The sequence below is a fragment of the Ctenocephalides felis genome, unplaced genomic scaffold (assembly GCF_003426905.1).
Source record: "Ctenocephalides felis isolate EL2017-DRISC unplaced genomic scaffold, ASM342690v1 CF-g0.4_SCAFFOLD_01604, whole genome shotgun sequence".
In the NCBI taxonomy this organism is placed as follows: domain Eukaryota; kingdom Metazoa; phylum Arthropoda; class Insecta; order Siphonaptera; family Pulicidae; genus Ctenocephalides; species Ctenocephalides felis.
The window spans coordinates 51,379,436-51,399,689 of NW_020537758.1; the positions used below are offsets into that span (position 1 = coordinate 51,379,436).

The 20,254-nt window shown below is 31.2% G+C and overlaps 1 protein-coding gene across 1 annotated transcript; it reads right to left on the reverse strand.

Moving 5' to 3' along the window:
• Positions 1-11,550: 11,550 nt before the first annotated feature.
• LOC113373928 (skin secretory protein xP2-like) lies at positions 11,551-12,860 on the reverse strand. The gene is made up of 2 exons (XM_026614195.1): positions 12,849-12,860; positions 11,551-12,759 (listed from the first exon to the last, which is right to left on the reverse strand). Exons 1-2 carry the CDS (start codon positions 12,858-12,860, stop codon positions 11,677-11,679), a joined length of 1,095 nt encoding a protein of 364 aa, XP_026469980.1. The 3' UTR covers positions 11,551-11,676.
• Positions 12,861-20,254: the final 7,394 nt, after the last annotated feature.

A 20,254-nucleotide genomic window follows, 5' to 3' on the forward strand; every position in this document is an offset into this window, starting at 1 on the left:
ATTCCTCGAACATTTCGTTACGGTACGGAAAGTTCCAGCAATTTGCCTTAAGGCACGATGCCATACACCCCACTAGTTTATAATTGAAATGGTATGCAAAAATTTAAAAACTTTGATAAAAATATTTTCAAAATAAAAAAATAATCGTGAATAAAATGAATCAGAAGCATGTGATTTTACTATTCATTGGTAAAGTATGTATAGACTTTAGAAATCTATGGTATTTACCTACTACAAGCTTTAAAATTTCAAACTTATCCAAAAACCATTATATCATACAAAATACTTTTTTTGAGGTTTTGGTTCTTGACTGTATCAGCTTTATATGAAAAAGTTTGATAGATTGTAAGGCGTTATTTAAATTGTTTGAAATAAATAAATTTTTCAACAAGATTCAGGCCTACATATGTTAAATTTTACTATTAGAGGAAAAAAGTAATTGCACCACAAAGTTACTTTAAAAAATCGGACCATACATATCATGACATAGTCATAAGTTGGAAAATTAAAAATAGGCTTAGGGTAATGCGGGGCTTAAAGGTCTGCGGTTATAAAGATACCGATATCTCAAAAACAAGTAAAGTTGAGAATTTTTTTAACAAAAATATTTGAAAGTAGAGAAAAAAAAGTATAATAATCCATCACTTTTATTCTGAGGATGTCGCTATCAAGAAATCCTTAAAAAATATGTTCTTTTGTTGTTAGTTTTTTGGTTATGAGCATTGTTGTTTAATTTACGAGACCAAAATAAAACTTTTTAGTGTACTTTTTTATTGTTTTATAGGATGAAGTGCCATTTTCAAGTTAGATTCAACAGTTTTATATAACCTCTATAGGAGCTTACATGTGGGTGGGGTAAAAAGGTCTAACTGAAGCTTTACCCTGGCAAGATGAACCCAATAAAAAAATAGAACAAGAAATAAGTTAAATAAATACTCATTTTAACAATGCTGATAATTACTTCTAAAGTAATACTAGATCAATCTTGAATACAGTGTTGCCTCTGTAAATAATGTACCCATGATATTTATATTTTGCATTGATTGAATAATGTTGCCTTTATACTCCCTAAAATACCTTTAAAATTGAAAATAAGACATAGTATCTGTTCGCCCTATGGTTGTCTCTTCCTACCCAGTCTGTGATATGTGAAGGATCGGATGACAATTTTTAGACAAATAGCAAAAAACATATTTCCACTATGATGAAATAACTGGGAGTTTTACTGAACATAGTCAGATAGTTGTTTGTTTGATATGTGTAGTTTGTTCTGGCACAATTGGTTTGATTTTGAAAATATTACTGCTCAAATTCAAATTAGACCTTTGTGCCCCACCCTAGGATTCTTCCTAGAATTTTTACAAAATAGCGTATAATTCGTTTAAATATCTTTCCTTAATTTTTGGAAACATACCCACACCCATCGTTTTGGTTAGAAATATATTTTCATTTGGTGCCATGGAGTACGGAATCTTTTTCTCTATAATTATATCTAAGATCATGAAGTAATAATCTTACAATTAGTGTTTCTAACTTTTTATAATGAGGAACACTACACTTTTTCTTTTTATATTTTCATACAAGTAGCTTCTTAAACCGGATGAACGAGAGTGCGAGACCACTTTTCACTTTTCTTGCAACTTGTTATTGACTTATACAGTTAACTTCTTGTAAAATATGATGTTAAAGAACAAATCTTCTAGATTTTCTAAACGAATCATTATATACCGAATTAGAAAAAAAGGCTTTCGCTTAAGGAAATCATTTATATATAATTTTACTGGATTAATTAGGTGCGTAATGTATGATTAAAGACAGAAGTTTAAGAATATACTCGTATGCATAACGATTCATTAACATTGAATTAATCTTTATATCCAATCTTTCTTGCAGTTCACAGTATTATTCCTGGAAATACACACGTACACAAATTAAATCATCTTAATTACATGTAGTATAATTTGAATTCATCTAAAATGCATCCTCAAATTGATAGTTTGAAACCGTTATTAAGGCTTTGAACAAAATATTTTATAATAATGTAACTTGCTTTTATCCATAAAGCTAATATAAATTAAAAATCTCTTAATATAATTGATGCCATCTAGTAATGGTTTTGAATTTTAATTCTTATTTTTATATAACATAAATAATAATTTTGAAAATAACGTCATATTAGCAATACAATTTTGCCAAAACCTTATGCCAAATAAATATCATTTTTATGTGAAATTCCAAAGTTTAGCTTTTTAGTCAATCTGTTGCCACAAACTTTTGGTATTTGACTGGCGCGTGCAGTTCTGAATGGATGACAAACTTCTCTTTATTTTGTTTATTTTCCCGGAATACTTTGTAGATATAACCATAATATACTGTGGTCAAAAATTATTCCAGCACTTGCTATCCCAATTATTAAATAAATGTAAGGAAAGCAGTATAAGCGGTGTTTCGGAGTTTGGAACTACATTTCGCTATTTTTATATATCCGGAATGTTCTAAAATAGTTATAACTAATCATCGATTATTAGCAAGATGATTATGTTCTATTTTTAAACTCTCTTTACACTAACAAGTTGTGTGAATTTTTTATATGGTCAAGTGCAGTTTATGCAGTATGCTTTAACTAAACTGTATTTTGTGGTATACCTCCTAATTCTTGAAAGTATTCCTGACTAATCAAATCTACTAATTTCATCCATAACTAATCATCGATTATTAGCAAGATGATTATGTTCTATTTTTAAACTCTCTTTACACTAACAAGTTGTGTGAATTTTTTATATGGTCAAGTGCAGTTTATGCAGTATGCTTTAACTACTGTATTTTGTGGTATACCTCCTAATTCTTGAAAGTATTCCTGACTAATCAAATCTACTAATTTCATCCATAATTCAGAAAGTAATATTGTGAAAATTGCATTACTTTTAATTTTTTCCCGGAATCATCAATGCTACTTGTACGCTGAGGAGTAACTCGAGCAAAATATCTAGAGTAATCTACTTATAGACAGGAGGCATTCATCTAATTATCAGAAAGTGTTTTTACTAAGTATACAAAATTTTATGCATTAACTTTAATTTTCACTTGGAACCATCGAATCTACTTGAGGCATGTTAAGGAGTATCTTGAGAGTTGACGAAGCATCTAGGCTGTGTTCCACGTATAGACAGGAGACATGAATCTAATTATCAAAAAGAATTTTAATAAATATATCCAATGCTCTATAATATTTAAAACTCCGTCTTGATAACACTATACAAATTGCATTAACTTTAATTGTTTTCCAAAATTATCGAAGACACTTTTGACACGTCCAGGAGTATCTAACATTTTACATAACTTTTATGCTGTGGTTAATTTATAGACAAAATCGAAATTGCAAATTTTTTTATATCTTTACGTTTCAAAACCCTTTGAACATTTTTGCATACCTTAGAAAAAATAGATGTATGTGTGTGCGTGTGTGCGTGTATGTGTGTGTGCGGATACAAATTTTCGTCGACGATTTCGGGAACACGGATGAAGCGATTTGAATAATTAAAAAAACATTCGATTCGTATTGATAAGGAGACGTGCTGATTAGTTTTTGGCGAAGGCAGGTCTAGTCGTTCCGAAGATATGGAGCAAAAAGTGCCAAAAACATTAACTCAGTTTTTAAGAGAACGGAGCGTCTGATTTGAAAAATTCAAAACACATTTTACTTGTATTAACAAGATGAAGAACTGATCGAATGAAGGCAGGTCTAGCGGTTTCGGAGATTTTGTAAAAAAAATGCCATTTGGCGGTCAAAAATGATCATTAGGCATCTGCACATCAAATTATCAGATATTTTATAGAGATTTTAACAATAAGTATAAATTTTGTTTACATTCCTATGGGTTTCGTACCAATGTTTATTCGTTAGACGGCGACGCGGCTTACGCGCTTCGATATTTCGTCTATTTGCAGTTAAAGCAGTACGATTGCTTTGAAAAAAAGTTCAGAATTTCCAAAATATTTCAAATAAATAAATAAATTTCTTCAAAAATTCTTCTTTTGTCAAAAATTTATAGTTTCTCAAAAATCTAATTTTTTCAAAGTAATTTTTTTTTTAAAATGTTAATCTGTTTAAAAATAAATAATTTTTGGTACGGGTAGTTCCAATTTGCTTAAGGCACGATGCCACGCGCCCCACTAGTTTTCTCCCTAAATCATCAAACCTACTTGGGACACGTTAGAATTAGTAAGACACCTAGAAGGTTTACGTACATGTAAAAATATTTTATTGATCATACCTGATCACCTACGAAAAGATAAAATCCCATCTAGATAGCATTATGCAAAATGGCATTAACTTTTATTTTTTTTGGAATCATCGAAGCTTTTTGAGACAAATTAAGGAATAACTTCAGAATTATTAAAACATCTATGATGTGTTCCTCTCGTAGTAAAACTAAATCAAAAAAGTAGTTATTTTGAACCTAAACCAATATTCTGATAAAGAATAAAATCCCATCTAGATAACGAAGCCTTTTGAGACAAATTAAGGAATAACTTCAGAATTATTAAAGCATCTATGATATGCTCCTCTCGTAGTAAAACTAAATCAAAAAGTAGTTTTCTGAACCTAAACCAATATTTTGATATAAAATAAAATCCCATCTAGATAACGAAGCTTTTTGAGACAAATTAAGGAATAACTTCAGATTTAGTAAAACATCTATGATGTGCGCCTCTCGTAGTAAAACTAAATCAAAAAGTAGTTTACTGAACCTAAACCAATATTTTGATATAAAATAAAATCCCATCTAGATAACGAAGCTTTTTGAGACAAATTAAAAAATAACTTCAGATTTATTAAAACATCTATGATATGCTCCTCTCGTAGTAAAACTGAATCATAAAGTAGTTTTCTGAACCTAAACCAATATTCTGATATGAAATAAAATCCCATCTAGAAAACGAAGCTTTTTGAGACAAGTTAAGGAATAACTTCAGAATTATTTAAACATCTATGATGTGTTCCTCTTATAGTAAAACTAAATCAAAAAGTAGTTTTCTGAGTCTGAACCAATATTCTGATATAAAATAAAATCCCATCTAGATAACGAAGCTTTTTGAGACAAAAGGAATAACTTCAGAATTATTAAAGCATCTATGATATGCTCCTCTCGTAGAAAAACTAAATCAAAAAGTAGTTTTCTGAACCTAAACCAATATTATGATATAAAATAAAATCCCATCTAGATAACGAAGCTTTTTGAGACAAATTAAGGAATAACTTCAGAATTATTAAAACATCTATGATGTGTTCCTCTTATAGTAAAACTAAATCAAAAGTAGTTTTCTGAACCTAAACCAATATTTGATATAAAATAAAATCCCATCTAGATAACGAAGCTTTTGAGACAATTAAGGAATAACATAGGAATAACTTCAGATTTAGTAAAACATCTATGATGTGCTCCTCTCGTAGTAAAACTAAATCAAAAAGTAGTTTTCTGAACTTAACCAATATTCTGATATAAAATAAAATCCCATCTAGATAACGAAGCTTTTTGAGACAAATTAAGGAATAACTTCAGAATTAAAACATGTATGATGTGCTCCTCTCATGCAAAAACTAAATCAAAAAGTAGTTTTCTGAACCTAAACCAATATTTTGATATAAAATAAAATCCCATCTAGATAACGAAGCTTTTTGAGACAAATTAAGGAATAACATAGGAATAACTTCAGATTTAGTAAAACATCTATGATGTGCTCCTCTCGTAGTAAAACTAAATCAAAAAGTAGTTTTCTGAACTTAAACCAATATTCTGATATAAAATAAAATCCCATCTAGATAACGAAGCTTTTTGAGACAAATTAAGGAATAACTTCAGAATTAAAACATGTATGATGTGCTCCTCTCATGCTAAAACTAAATCAAAAAGTAGTTTTCTGAACCTAAACCAATATTCTGATATAAAATAAAACCCCATTTAGATAACGAAGCTTATTGAGACAAATTAAGGAGTAACTTCAGAACTAGTAAAACATCTATGATGTGTTCCTCTTATAGTAAAACTAAATCAACTAGCTGTAAGTGGAATTCTGTCTTGAGGCAATTATGGCATCGTGCCTTAAGGCAAATTGCTGGAACTTCCCGTACCGTAACGAAATGTTCGAGGAATACTGAATGTTTTCAAATAGATTATTATAAATATTGTAACATTGTCTAATATTTATAAGAATTATATAAACTGAATTGCAGAGTTGAAATTATTTGTATAGTCAAAGTATATTAGTACTATAGTCAGAATTAAAAATAAAATCTGAAATATTTTCGATATACAAAAAACTAAAAAAAAAAAAAATGTTGGAACAAAATTTTTTTTTCCAAAATCAATTATTTTGTTAAGACAAGCAGAAAGTTCTTTGAATCATTTAAATCGGACGCTTAGTTCTCTCAAAAGCTGCCATTTTTTACATATTTAGCTCCGTATCTTTGAAATGACTGGGCCTGCCTTTGCTAAAAACTAATAAACACTTCTCCCAATCCTTACTAATTGAATGTTTTTTAGATCATTCAAATCGGATACTCCGTTCTCTCAAAAATTCTATTTCTATTTTCTGCACTCTTTGCTCCGTATCTCCGAAACGGCTGGACCTGCCTTTGCCAAAAACTAATCAGCTCTTTTCCCTATCAATAGAAATCGAATGTTTTTTAAACCATTCAAATCGGTTGATCCGTGCGCCCTAAAACGTGACTGGAAATTTGTATCCATACATACATACACACACACACACACACACATCCATTTTTTCTGAGGTATGCCAAAACGTTCAGAAACCTTCAAAACGTCGAGAAATGTAAAAATTTTCAATTCCGATTTTCGGCCCATTACAATAACTTACCCTACGGGAAGTTAAAAAGTAGAACCAATTATCTGACACAAAATAAAATCCCGTCTAGATAACGTTGTGCAAATTGCATTATCTTTTATCTTTTTTTCCCGGAATGCTCGAAGGTATTCGAGACCCGTTAAGGCGTTCCTGACCAGACCCGAGAGATGATGACTGATATATGTCGTGCACGTTTCGCTAACGAACAGAAGCAAAACGATGCAAGAACGATGAGGCAACTTTACCCACATGAGGCAATAACAGTCACGGCGTATGCGCGCGTACAATGACAGAACGCGTCACTTATAAAACTGTCCGTTTCCGCCGAAGACGCTTTCCATTTCATTTTGTGATTTATCAATCAACTGAAATGCTTAACGACGACCAAAGGCCGCGAGCAAACAAATAGTGATGAAACTTTGCGACGAAGTCCACTGGAAAATATGAGGAAATATTGAGGAGTCGGGCAGAATACAATTTTATAACCTAAACGTGAAATCAACATGTTTTTTCTATTGGCCTTTGCGACAGCCAGTGCTGGATATACAGTAGGGTCAGTCGGGGCTACTGCCCAGGGCGGCAAATTTTCGGGGGCGGCAAAATTTGGATAGCAAAGAAAAAAATTATATACAATGTAGTTACTAATTCTTTAAATAACATTTTTTTTCTAACAAAATATAATACGATTGCAATGTAAATCTTGGGCTCAAATAACCTATTATTAAAATTTATTATTTTGCCTTGCTTTCCGAACATAAATTATCAAATTAGTTAATATGTCATTATCAAATTTGTCAATTTGGTTAATATAAAGATTCGTAAACGAGCTGAAAGTTTAGGAAAAATATGTTTTTCAGATCTCGAACCCTCTTAAGATGAAGAATTCGTGCACTTCCATACTTACAGCGCCCAAAATATTAAACTAGTGACGCATATAGTAAAATATCAAAACTCAATTACCATTTTTCGAAACGGCTGGTCCTGCCTGTGCCAAAAACGAACCAGCACGTCCCCTCATCAATACAAATCTAATATTTTTTTAATTATTCAAGTCGATTTCGAGAACACAAATCAACCGATTTGAATGATTCGATTCCTATTGATAAGAAGACGTGTTGATTAGTTATTGGCCCAGGCAGGTTCAACTGTTTCGAAGATACGGGCCAGAATTCCAAAAATGATAATTCAGTTTATGAGGAACGGAGCGTCCAATATCATTAATAAAATGTACAGGTATTGACAAAATGAAGAACTACTCAAATTTGTGAGAGACACGTCTAGCAGTTTCGGTGATCCATTTTGGTGATTATTAGACATATGCACATCAAATCATCATCTATTTTATAGATATTTTAATGATAAGTATAAATTTTGTATACATTTCTATGGGTTCTGTAACATTGTTTATCCTTTACACTGCGGCGCTTACACGCTTCTATATTTTGTGTCTACGCAGCTGTAGCAGCGCGATTGCTTAAATAAAGTTCAAAATTTTTAACAGATTTTACAATATAAAGAAACACAAAATTTTCAAAAAAAGTCAATTTATTTCAAAGTTTTCAATTTTTTTTTTTTTTTAATTTTCGGTACGGAAAGTTGCAACATTTTTTCTGCAATCAAATAGTTATTTTAATTTTCAAGAAATGTAAAAACTACTTAAGTAAAATTTCAGGGATGGGGCGGCACTTTTGTCAGTGCCCCAGGGCGCCAAATTTCTAAATTCGGCACTGGCTACAGCGTTTAGTCTCCTGTAATTTATTTTTGCTTCTTTTTCTTTTATATCATATAAGATCTTCCATAATTTTTCAATTTTTCAACTCGACCGATCTAACTGCATCTGTATCTGTGAGTCAAGCGTTTACCGATTCGGCTGCACTCGCCGCGACATGATCTTTTTTGTATAAAAAATAAGATTAATACCCAATTAGTCCTCATTTTAAATCAATCTCTAATTAGTCCGAACTGATATAAATAATTCCATTAAATTATTTTTATTTTGCTTTTCTGTAATTTCAATAAATCTCATGACCACCCATTTGCTACGACAGTATTTTCTGCAGAAGTGACACTGCTGTATAGAACAGCTTGTCACCCAGTAGCGCTACTAAACAATGTATTTTAAGATTTTTCAATAAAAATGTATTTGAAAACAAAAAAATACTTTTCTATGAAAAATTCAACATAGAGTGATATTTTTTTTAATTACTATATCTGTTACAACTGCTAAATAATTAACATCTAGTAACAGTAATGAACAATTATATAAATTTAATAAATATTGCAACTGGGTGTCGTCTATAAGCGACACCGATATTCAGGTATTCAAGCGGGGGTGTCCTGTACAAGCGACAAATCGTGCACAAGAGGTCATGTGAATGGGGTTAAACAATAATATTATATAATGAATCGATTTCATTAAAATACTCTCATGTATGTTAAACAATTAATGTTTCTCATATTGATAGTTATTAATAAATTAGAACATATTCAACTTTAATTAAGTCTTAGTTAATTGAAAAACCGAGTTACAAAATGTGCTCTATTGCAATAAAATCACTTAGTTATTACGGACAATGCAATTTTATGCTTATTGCAATATGATATATATATATATATATATATATATATATATATATATTTATATACAGATAAATAATTTGAAATATTCTGAACTAAAAAGTCTCATTTTTCTTCAAATGACATATAAATTTTAATTATTTAAAAAAAATTTTAAAAAATTATTCGGCGTTCCGAAGATATGGGAAGATTAATTTTCGTGAATTTTGAAATGACGTTATATTTGAAAATACATCGAGCAAATACATCTTTACTTTTCTGCCTACAGTTAAAATAATCTTTTTTGTGAATTGGAATTAAACCCATATATTAGTTACACATAACTAATCTCATTCACAATTTTACAGAAAAATAAAATTGTTTGCTCAAGCTCCTATTACTACACTTATCAAAAAAATATTGCTTTAATTTATTCCTCATTAAAAAGTAATAAAATAAAATTATTTTACAACAAGATGAAAACACTATGCTATATATATGTTATAAACAATTATCTATCCAAAGTAGGTTCTTGGCCCATATAAACGTTAATTTATAGATTTTTACAAAGCTACTAGAAATTAAATAAAGTGTTAGTCAAATCATATTTACATTGAATTATATCAACCAACATTTAATTACAAGTGGTACAAGGAATTGTATGAATGTTACTTCTGACGCCATTGATTTTAATTGCTGTGGATAAATTAAAATTATCTTGTACTAGATAATTAATTAACTTCGCAGATAAACAGTATTATTTATGTTTGTTTGCATAATTTTATTTAGTTACAAAAATATTGTAATTTGAAAACCAACAAAAACGCCAGTCATGTAGTAGTTTTCTCGTGTTTTTTCTAGGTGATGAACCTCAATAACGAGCAAAAGAAAACTTTCTCGATTATGTGACATGTTTTGCAATATAAGTATGACCATACCCGATGACATGTTTTCGCGATGAATGTATATCGGCATAATATCAGTAATGTGCCAAAAAAATCGCAAAAATATCTATAATCAATGCATCTAATAAGCGCGACACGGATAAGATAATTATTGGAGATCTAGATTACGTAATGAAACGTTGCATTCACTTTTACTGAATAAAATGCATGTTATACAATTAATGTATGATCATGCAATAAATATTATATGGAGTCACGTTAAATAAATACTTCATTCAATTTCAATAGCGAAACAAAAAGCGAATTGCATACTGCGAAAAGATAACATAAGTACTGCAAGACACTTTAATGACCAGAAAAATGTAAACGAAGTAATTGCTATGAATTTTTTAGCTTTGTGTACGATATAAACAATACGTTAAATTGTAGGTATGCTTGACTTGAGAAATCGCTCTCAAACGATATTTTATTTTTGTCATGATTTGCCGAGTGTAACAATGCCGAGCGCATGAACTCTCGCTTGTATTAAAAACACAGTACCACGACAATACGTGATACACAATTAAATTAAATAGAAGTAAAAGTAGGATGCGGATTATTTGCGATTTGCACCTTTATTGACTGCCTTTAGCACCAGATGTTAATAAAATATCTATAAATCATTAAAAACTTATAACTAACTCTAAACGTACACACGACGTATCCATTTCAACACCTCAGATTCCATTTCATAACGAGACTGTGAAAATACCTCATTATTTTTTACAAACAATTAACGAGTGCTTTTATTAACACTGTCTTGATTTATGGCTGAGCGTCTATAAGTTTGCTACGCCGTTGGTTATGTAATTTAAATTTTGCAATGCCCTGTAATAACTTATGTATTCCAACGGTAAATCTTCGTTACTTATTTAGAGCTAATACTCATCGATTTTTATATCCGCAAATTGACATCGGTGTAGCAAATGAAAGTTTTATATAACTGTGTTAGTAATCTTATGAAATTTAGTATAACATGCAATTATATGAAAAGCTATAAGTGATACATAATTGCCATGCTACAATAAATAATTATTGTTAATTCTCCATCTGAAAGAGGTGTTTATATACGGAAACAAACATATAATAAAAATATCTTTATTAAACTTAATTATCTACAAATATAAATACACAGGTGAGCGAGAAGTGTACGCATTGGGTTGGTTTTGATTTGGCAAGGCTTGCGAGCTTTGAAAGCACGCTGATTCATAGAATCCCGTGGCGGGCCGATAAAAGCTAATAATTACATGCTATATTTCACAGTAAGCCCGCCATTTACCCGAGCGATATGATTGAAAATGGTATCTACTTAATGATGGTAGCTGTAACCGCCACCGAGTCCGCTGAAGCTTGTGTAGCTATCACCGTGGTGTTCGGCGTGGTGTTCGTGATGTACATGTACTGGTACGGCTACTTTGACTGGGACTGGGTATGGCTTCTCCACTGGTACTGGGTATGGTTTCTCGACATGGACTGGGTAAGGCCTGTCGACTGGAACCTTGACTGGGTAAGGTACGTGTTTCTCCACTTGTACTGGGTAGTGCTTCACGACTGGGAAAGGTTGTGGTACTGGCACTTTGACCTCTACTGGGTATGGTTTTTCTACTGGTACTGGGTAAGGCCTGTCGACTGGTACTTTGACTGGTACTGGGACATGTTTCTCCACTGGGTATGGGACGTGCTTTTCAACGGTCACTGGGTAAGGTTGTGGCACATGTACTGGGTATGGTCTGTCGACTGGAACCTTGACATGTACTGGGACATGTTTGTATACATCATAAGGCTGTGGTACTGGTACTTCGACCTTGACTGGGTAAGGTACGTGTTTCTCGACGGTGTAGGGTTGTGGTACTGGAACCTTCACTGGGTAAGGTACGTGTTTTTCAACTGGGTAGGGTTGTGGCACCAAAACCTTGACGGGGTATGGTTTGTCGACATGAACATGAACTGGATAAGGCACATGTTTGGTAACTTCGTAGGGTTGTGGCACATGTACAGGTACTTTGACGTATTCCTTAACAGTGTATGGTACGTGTTTGACGACTTCGTATGGTTGAGGAACTCCAACCTTGACTGGGTAAGGTACATGTTTCTCTACTGGGTAGGGAACGTGTTTCTCAACTGGAACTGGAACTGGAGTTTTCTTCAAAAGTGTCACGGTTTTGGTGACATCAGTGTGTGTTCCTAAAACATTGTAATGTGCTCCATATCCACCATCTCCAAGTTCATGACCTCCATAAGCACCTCCGATTCCGTGACCTGTTCCTAAAAATCCAACATCCAAACCGCTGTGGCCATATCCGTATCCCAAATTCAAGAGACCACGTTTGTCCAACTTCTTTTCTAACGGCACCTTCTCGGCAACCGCGAGCGCCAAAAGGGCGAAACAGATCTGCAAAATATAAACGCATTTCGTTAATCACAACACATCACAATTTTGTTATCGTATTAATCAAAACGCGAAACTGAAAAATAACTCACAAAAGCTCTCATGTTTCTATATACACAAATTGTCGGTCTGAGTCCAGACAGTGAACTGGATGCTGCTGGTTGGTGGGTCTGTTCTTTTATACTGCGTGGTATCACTTTTTCACTTTCGCTCGCTCGGACTGAGCGGCGGGACAACAGTCCATCGCGCTACGGGTTCGCCTCGCGTGGAGTACGTTGGATTCCGTAACTCGTCTCGAGTTGGCGGCGCGTTGTCAGCGTTCCACGGAATCCCCGCGCGCCCTTCGTAGGCTCAAATAGTAAGGCATGCCCAGGGAGGAAAACGCTCACAGTGTATATGCATACGAGCATGTATGTCAGAGGCATTCGGTTATAGTTTGACACACTACGTAATGCACAGAGAGACCGCATAACACGACATGCATAGATTCAATGTTGATGTGGTAATCCGCGCAGCAGTATGATAATCGATGTAGGAACAGGGCGAGCTCTTAGTCGTTGTGGGTCAATATCACACTGAGATATTCACCGAAGCATTAACATTGACACTACCTTGCACGTTTTCAATAATTTGAAAACAAAAATCATATTGTCAATATGTATGGAAATGTTTCAAACATATTGTCAAAATGTTTCAAGGAAATAGATAATATTTAATAACAATGTGAATTTACCAATTGGTTTAATTGAATTATTTGTAATTGACAAACAAATTAGTATTAAATTTAAGTAATTTTTCAATAGGATTTAAATGTGATACTAACTACTAATATTATTGCCATGTGCAGATAGGTTTAAAAAAACTGTGTAACTCGCAAAATTCAATCTTATATAGTAAAACCGTGCTAAACGAAACCACTATAAAAAGACCCCCATTGGCAGTTTTTGAAATGATAAATAACAAACACATTGACCAAAAAATAAAATATTAATATATTTAAAATCAAACACGTTTAATAATTGTAGCTCCGTCCATAAAATAAAAATTAAAAGCTTATTCTTTCATTATTACTGAGGCGAATCAAAATTTAAATTTTGGTTTGTAAATTTACGACCTTTTCTCTATTCTTCATTTTATAGTTTTTTATTTTTATCTTTTGCCATTATCGAACAATGCATTTATTATAAAATACATATTTTGCAAAATATAAATCTGTTAATTGCTCCCACTGAATAAATTTACGCTATCGATTCAGGTGCCTACAAATTTTTTTTTTGTTTGGTGCATCAAATGTTAGGGCTGATTCTTATAGTATTTCAAATGAATATGCGCTGATTTCAAATCTGAAAATCATTTGTTTGTGTCAGCTCTAGTTTTTGAGATACATTTTTGAGAAAGAAATTGCCGAAACCAGGTCCATTCTAGGTCATCACGGAAAGGATCTTTTCACTGTGTCAACTAATTAAAAACAAAGTTTAAAAACAACGATGCTTTTTGTTTTCGCATTTCTAATAAACTAGCTTATACACACATATGTATGTGTTGTATTTTGCCAGTAAAACAATGTAAATGCCATTGTAGATATAATATAAGCAAATTATAGTATATAGAGTATTTAAAATTTCGTGTAAACTTTGATAAAAAAAATCGAAAACCGTGTAAAAAACGACAAATACCTTGTAAAACGGGGGATAGGTATATTCAAAATTGCAAAAACAAAAACGACTTTTGGTTGTTAATATAAGCGATTTTATTACACAAATTTTGTGGTACAATTTTATTTATCAAAAGAAGTCACCAACTTCACACCAAATTATTTACGAACAGTAAAATAAGTGGGTAATTTGTCTTATTATCTGACTTTAACAATGAAAATATGTCTTAGTAAAGCTATGTATTTGGATAGAATTATAGACAATTCATTGATTTTTTAAATCTATAATTTTATTAATTACAAAGAAAAAGTGTTTATTGTTTAATTTAATAATCAGAGTCATACTTGTCTATACAAATATTATACTATACATATATGCAAATATTGTATAGTATGTATACGTAGCAAAATTGATTTAACACAAATGATGTTTTTTAAAAAGTATATTTGTTTTAACCTTGGGAGAAAGTCCTAAAACTGAAACTGAACCTGACCTTACACCTTGACTTTAAAAAAACTTAAAAAAAATTGTCGATGAAGCATATCTTTCTCCACTGAAGCGTTAATTGAAATACCTGAGATGTTTAGAAATTCATATAGAGAGCATTTATATGTGCATTAACATTATGTAATTTGTAACAAATTATTTATTATAAAATATAATTATCATTAGTTTGATTTGCAAATTACTACGAGAATGAATCTCACAGTTTACTGTTTCGTAGTATCATAAAATTAATCGAAATTGATTGATTTATTCTATTGCATTTTCAGTTACTATTATACATCGTAAAATCATCCCATTTTCTTGCATAATAATTACATATTCTATATCTTATTTTGACCTCAATTTTCGAGTAATTCTAAATAAGCTTGTAAATTTATTGTAGTTTCACGTTGTAGCAGAAAAGTATTAAATAACATATGATAAAATATATAAAATATAATAAGATAGAGTTGTTTAATAGATTGTAAAGTGAATGACAGTATGATTTAATCCAAAATTAAATTTCATTCATATTGAAAGATTAATCAATTGTTGTGACAACTATATCTTTGTAATTAATTTTTTGACCTTTGTCTATATTTTACTATGAACCTTGAATATTCAGGAGTCAGAGTTAAAATATACTTGCTCAAAGCAAATTATATAATTTTAGTTGAAATTGCGGCCTTCATAGGGTTTGCTTTCATTTTCCCAGCAATGTAATGAATTAGCAATATTCACATTGATGAATTTGAATTTTTCGCTCTTTCTGTTTAATGCTTATATTACTTTAAACTATGTGTAATTGCTTTTTTCTTTATAATTAAAACTTCACACTTGCGATTGCTAAAATTTAAATATATTGTGTTCTATTATCCAGAGTTATATAATGTGAATAGGCCATGCCTTTCATCTCTTCTGCAGCATCGCATTTTATTTTGCATATTTTATATACATTTCTTGTATATTCTGTTCTAATTTCATCTAATAGTTCCTTATAATCTTATTATTAAAAGTGAGTTATTAAATGTATATTATTAGTACTTAACAACATTCGTTATAGAAGTGATATTACTTAATTATTAAAATATATTTCGCTTCATTCATAGGCCCAAGCAATCGTCCTTGCGGCACGCCGGTTTCTCGAGACATTGTAAGGAAATATTATGAAAGATCTTTTTGAAAATTGTATTTTAAGTGAAGAAGATCAATTCAAGACATCCATTCAAAAAAGTACATATCAGGCATATGAATTTATAGACTTATCATGACATATTCTTTAAATTTAACTTCCTATTTTAGAAAACCTGTTGCTTAAATTGTTTTATCAGATTACAATAATCCTTAAATATAATATGATTATTTATATTCAATAAAATATTATTAAGACGTTCTTAAATATTAAGCTATAATATGACCATGCCTAATACAAAATCTCGCTTAATACGCTATATTACGCCAGTTTCAGCACTTTGAAATATATTTTTCTCATTTTTCGCATTTTTATTCCGTTTTTGGGCAAATCGTTAATCGTTTGAAAAATAGTAATAAATCAGCATTGCCCCGACGTTTTTCGAATCTTCGAAAAATCCCCGGTACATAATAATAACTATTTTATACAATATGTCTTAATTTGTGAATTTAAATGTGTGATGCTCTAATAATCCAACATTTCTGAATGTTAAATAGTTTTGTACAGTGAAAATTCTTTACGCGCGTATCACACTTACGATCTATATGCAACGTTCTACTATTGCAAAATACAATAAAGATGCATTTATTGATATGTTGTATAATGCAACTTTCAATTTTAGTATACCGCTGTACAATTATATTGAACTAAAATATTTCCTTATTATGACAAAAAAATTTAAATCTATTTTAATTATACTCAAGCTGCACAATTTGCAATTATTTGAAAAAAAAAAACAGTATTTCAGGCAAAAAATGAAATAACACAAAAATAAGTTAGATTTTAGGTCTTGTCGCAGTAATCAAACGTGTATTGTGCCTTCAAAAGCTTATTTTGAGGGTGGTTTAAGGGTTCCTTCTAGGATTTATTTATTGTGATTTGTAATTATTTCTACAACAATTGATCAGGTTATGACAGTGCTAGTGATTTCGATCGATATTATAGCAATTATCAGACGCTTGATGGATTTTTTATTAATTATTCATGTTTGTTTACTTCTGGACGAAATGACATACTTATACAATGGACAAAATAAATCAGAACAATTTGCAAGCACTACAGGGTAGTTCAGTCCAGACCAGAAAAAAAGAAGATTGAAACCTGTCAAAGATGATTAGCTTTAAAAGTCTTTCCGAGTTTACGATGTCTATCTACAATGTATGATTTGTTGCCTTCGAGCTCATACTTCATATGGTAATGTTCCAAAGAGAACCAAATGATTTATTTGTGAAAAGCCTTCTTGAAAATTAGCAGCTCAGTATGTTATTAGCTCATATGTCATTCTGACTATACTATATGGACAAAATGATTTTTGTAATAGGTTGCATTTTGCCTTAATAAATATGTTATTATAGTTCCTACCTAATAAAAGACTATGTTACTGGTAGTCAATATGTCAAAGATGAGTCAAAACAATTGTGACTGGTTATATCTTTAACTTCCGATACCCTTGAACTTAGATGGGTCCTCTTTACTACCCATCTAAATTCAAGAACACCAGAATTACTTTCATGCCTATAGATCAATTCATCATCGGCTAAACTAGACCCAGTTAATATGTTAAAGTTATAATATTATAGTATGTTTCTGTCCAGACTAGATATGTAATCTAAAGATAACCAACACGAAACAAAAAATATAAAATAAGATAATAAAGCAACTCATCAAAGAGTTAGAGAAAAATAAATTATACTGATCATGATTATGGCTGTAAGAAGAAACAAAATCTTAAATAAAAAATTATTCCAAAAACAGTCATGCAAAAAAATGCAAGGGTGCTGATGGAGAAGTAAAGTGAGGCGGGGCACAAAGGCCCAATTTAACTTATACTTTTATTAATTGAACTGTTTAAAACAACCATAACTCATAACATCAATCAAACGAACAACTATCGTACTATTCTCAGCTATTTCCTAATTATATTTTACTATTATATTTATATTTTTCAAGAATTTGTCATCGGTCCCTTTTCATCTTGTAGGCGGAATAAAATGAGACGGCCAGGAAGCAAATTGATGCAGTATATCTTATTTTAATTTTTAATCTTTAACCTTATACAAAATTTTAAAGTTGTATTTGTTATTTACAATTAAATTCGCGAATAGCCGTTTGGCTTGGATAGGATATTTACGAAATAATAGCTACAATATTCAACAAATGCAAAATTCATGAGCACATTTTTACAAAGGTAATACTATATACAATCTAGTTTTGGTATTTTGTCGGAAATATCTTCAGCAGAGTGAGATCAACTATTAATTTAATCCTCCCTCACGTAAGCTATTGCTATTATAGACGTTACATAGAAACATCTAATGTTACTTAAAATAATAATACAGCTTATAATGTAATTAGTTATGACATACTTGAAAATTATATATAGGTCTCGTAAACTAAACATCAGTGCTCACCACCGTTGGATTCTTTTGTTATATATTTTTACATATGGCTGATTAAACATATTTTTCTCTCTATTTTCAAATATTGCTGTTAAAAATTCTTAAAATTACTTGTTTTTGCGATACTGATGGTGGACTTTTTTACCCGCGGACCTTTGAGCGCCGCTCTACCCTATCCAAATAATAGGCCACTTTTGTGATGAGTGGAAAATACTAGAAATTGTACACCAGACACAGAAGTAAGAAAGCAGAAGCTGGAGAATTAAAAAGTGATCTAAATCAAGGAAAAAAGGCGAGTGAATAAAAAGTGGGACTTCTTAACACAGACCTGCCCCCAATGGGAAACCACCAACAATAATAATCCTCGGCCATCGATTTCAATACTTTGTTACGATATCTCCCTTATCTCGAATATTCCGTTCACCGGATGCGTGCTTGTACTTTTCAATAATAATGCGAATCATAATAATGCATCTGTTGTAAGTAAGTTTTATAAGTGTAACACTTCCGTCGTTTTGCGTAATCCAACGGTGTCGAATTCTTACACAAGCATAAAAACACTGATTTCATATGTGATTATTCGATTTATATGCGCAACCAAGGGTTTCTGTAATCCATTTTTGTTTCACCTTTACATTTTTCATATATCTGTACGGATCAGAAACATGGACTCTAAGGAAGAGCGTACAAGAGTTTCGAGGTGCGTACTGGCGAAGTATGAAAGAGATAGAAGATACTGATATGCTAACGAATAAAGAGACAAAGAACGCTATTGGATATGATCAAGAAAAGAAAAGGAAACTGGATCGCATACATGACAACGTCATCTAGGACAAAGAATATTGCAGATGATAGATGACTTACATAAGAATAAATACGGAAATTAAAAACCGAGATATAGGAAACGGAAGCATTGAAGCAGAAGTTTTAGAAGTAAAAAGAGAACTATGATCAAATCATAGCAGAAGACAGCACCAATAACAAAATTAATTAGATTATATCGACACTCTGAGGGTCATGTCAAGACTTCGGAACTGGTTAGATCAAATAACAAGACTTGTCAAATAATTCTACTGCTTGTAGTTATATCGAAAATTTACTATTGGAGAGATCGCAAGTTGATACAAAACTTAAATATGGGATAGAAAATATAAAATCGATTTAATTAAAGATGTTCAACAGAATGTGAATTGATGTAGAAGTGCAGTTCAATTATAAATAAAAAATGCAATTTTAAAATTTTAAATATACTACAAGTTGAATAATTTTTTTTTTTTTTTTTTTTTTTTGATACAATTTATTTTTGTTAATCAAGACTTTAATGTCTTATTTACAAAATTGATATGAGCAAAAAAAAAATACGAAAAATCAAAAAATGCAATACATTGAATATAAAATGAAAAAAGTTAAAATAAAAATTAAATTAAAACAGTAATACAAAAATAATAACATAAATGAACGATGACGTGATGATGTATGCCGCGTACTACGTCAGGACGCGTGCAGACATTGGGCTAGGTGTTTGGTAGATCGGAAGGCCATTTCTTGCTCAATCTTCTTATCGGTCTCTGAATCGCTTGAATTGTAGGATTTGTATGCTGGATTAATTTGTTGTTGAAAGATGAACTTCTAATCTTGATCATTTCGTTGACTGTTGAGATTTTCAAATCCTTATGTAGGCAAAAATTCGAAATATACCAAGGCGCATTAGTAAGGATACGCAGAATTTTATTCTGGCACCTTTGAATGATGTTTATGTTAGATTT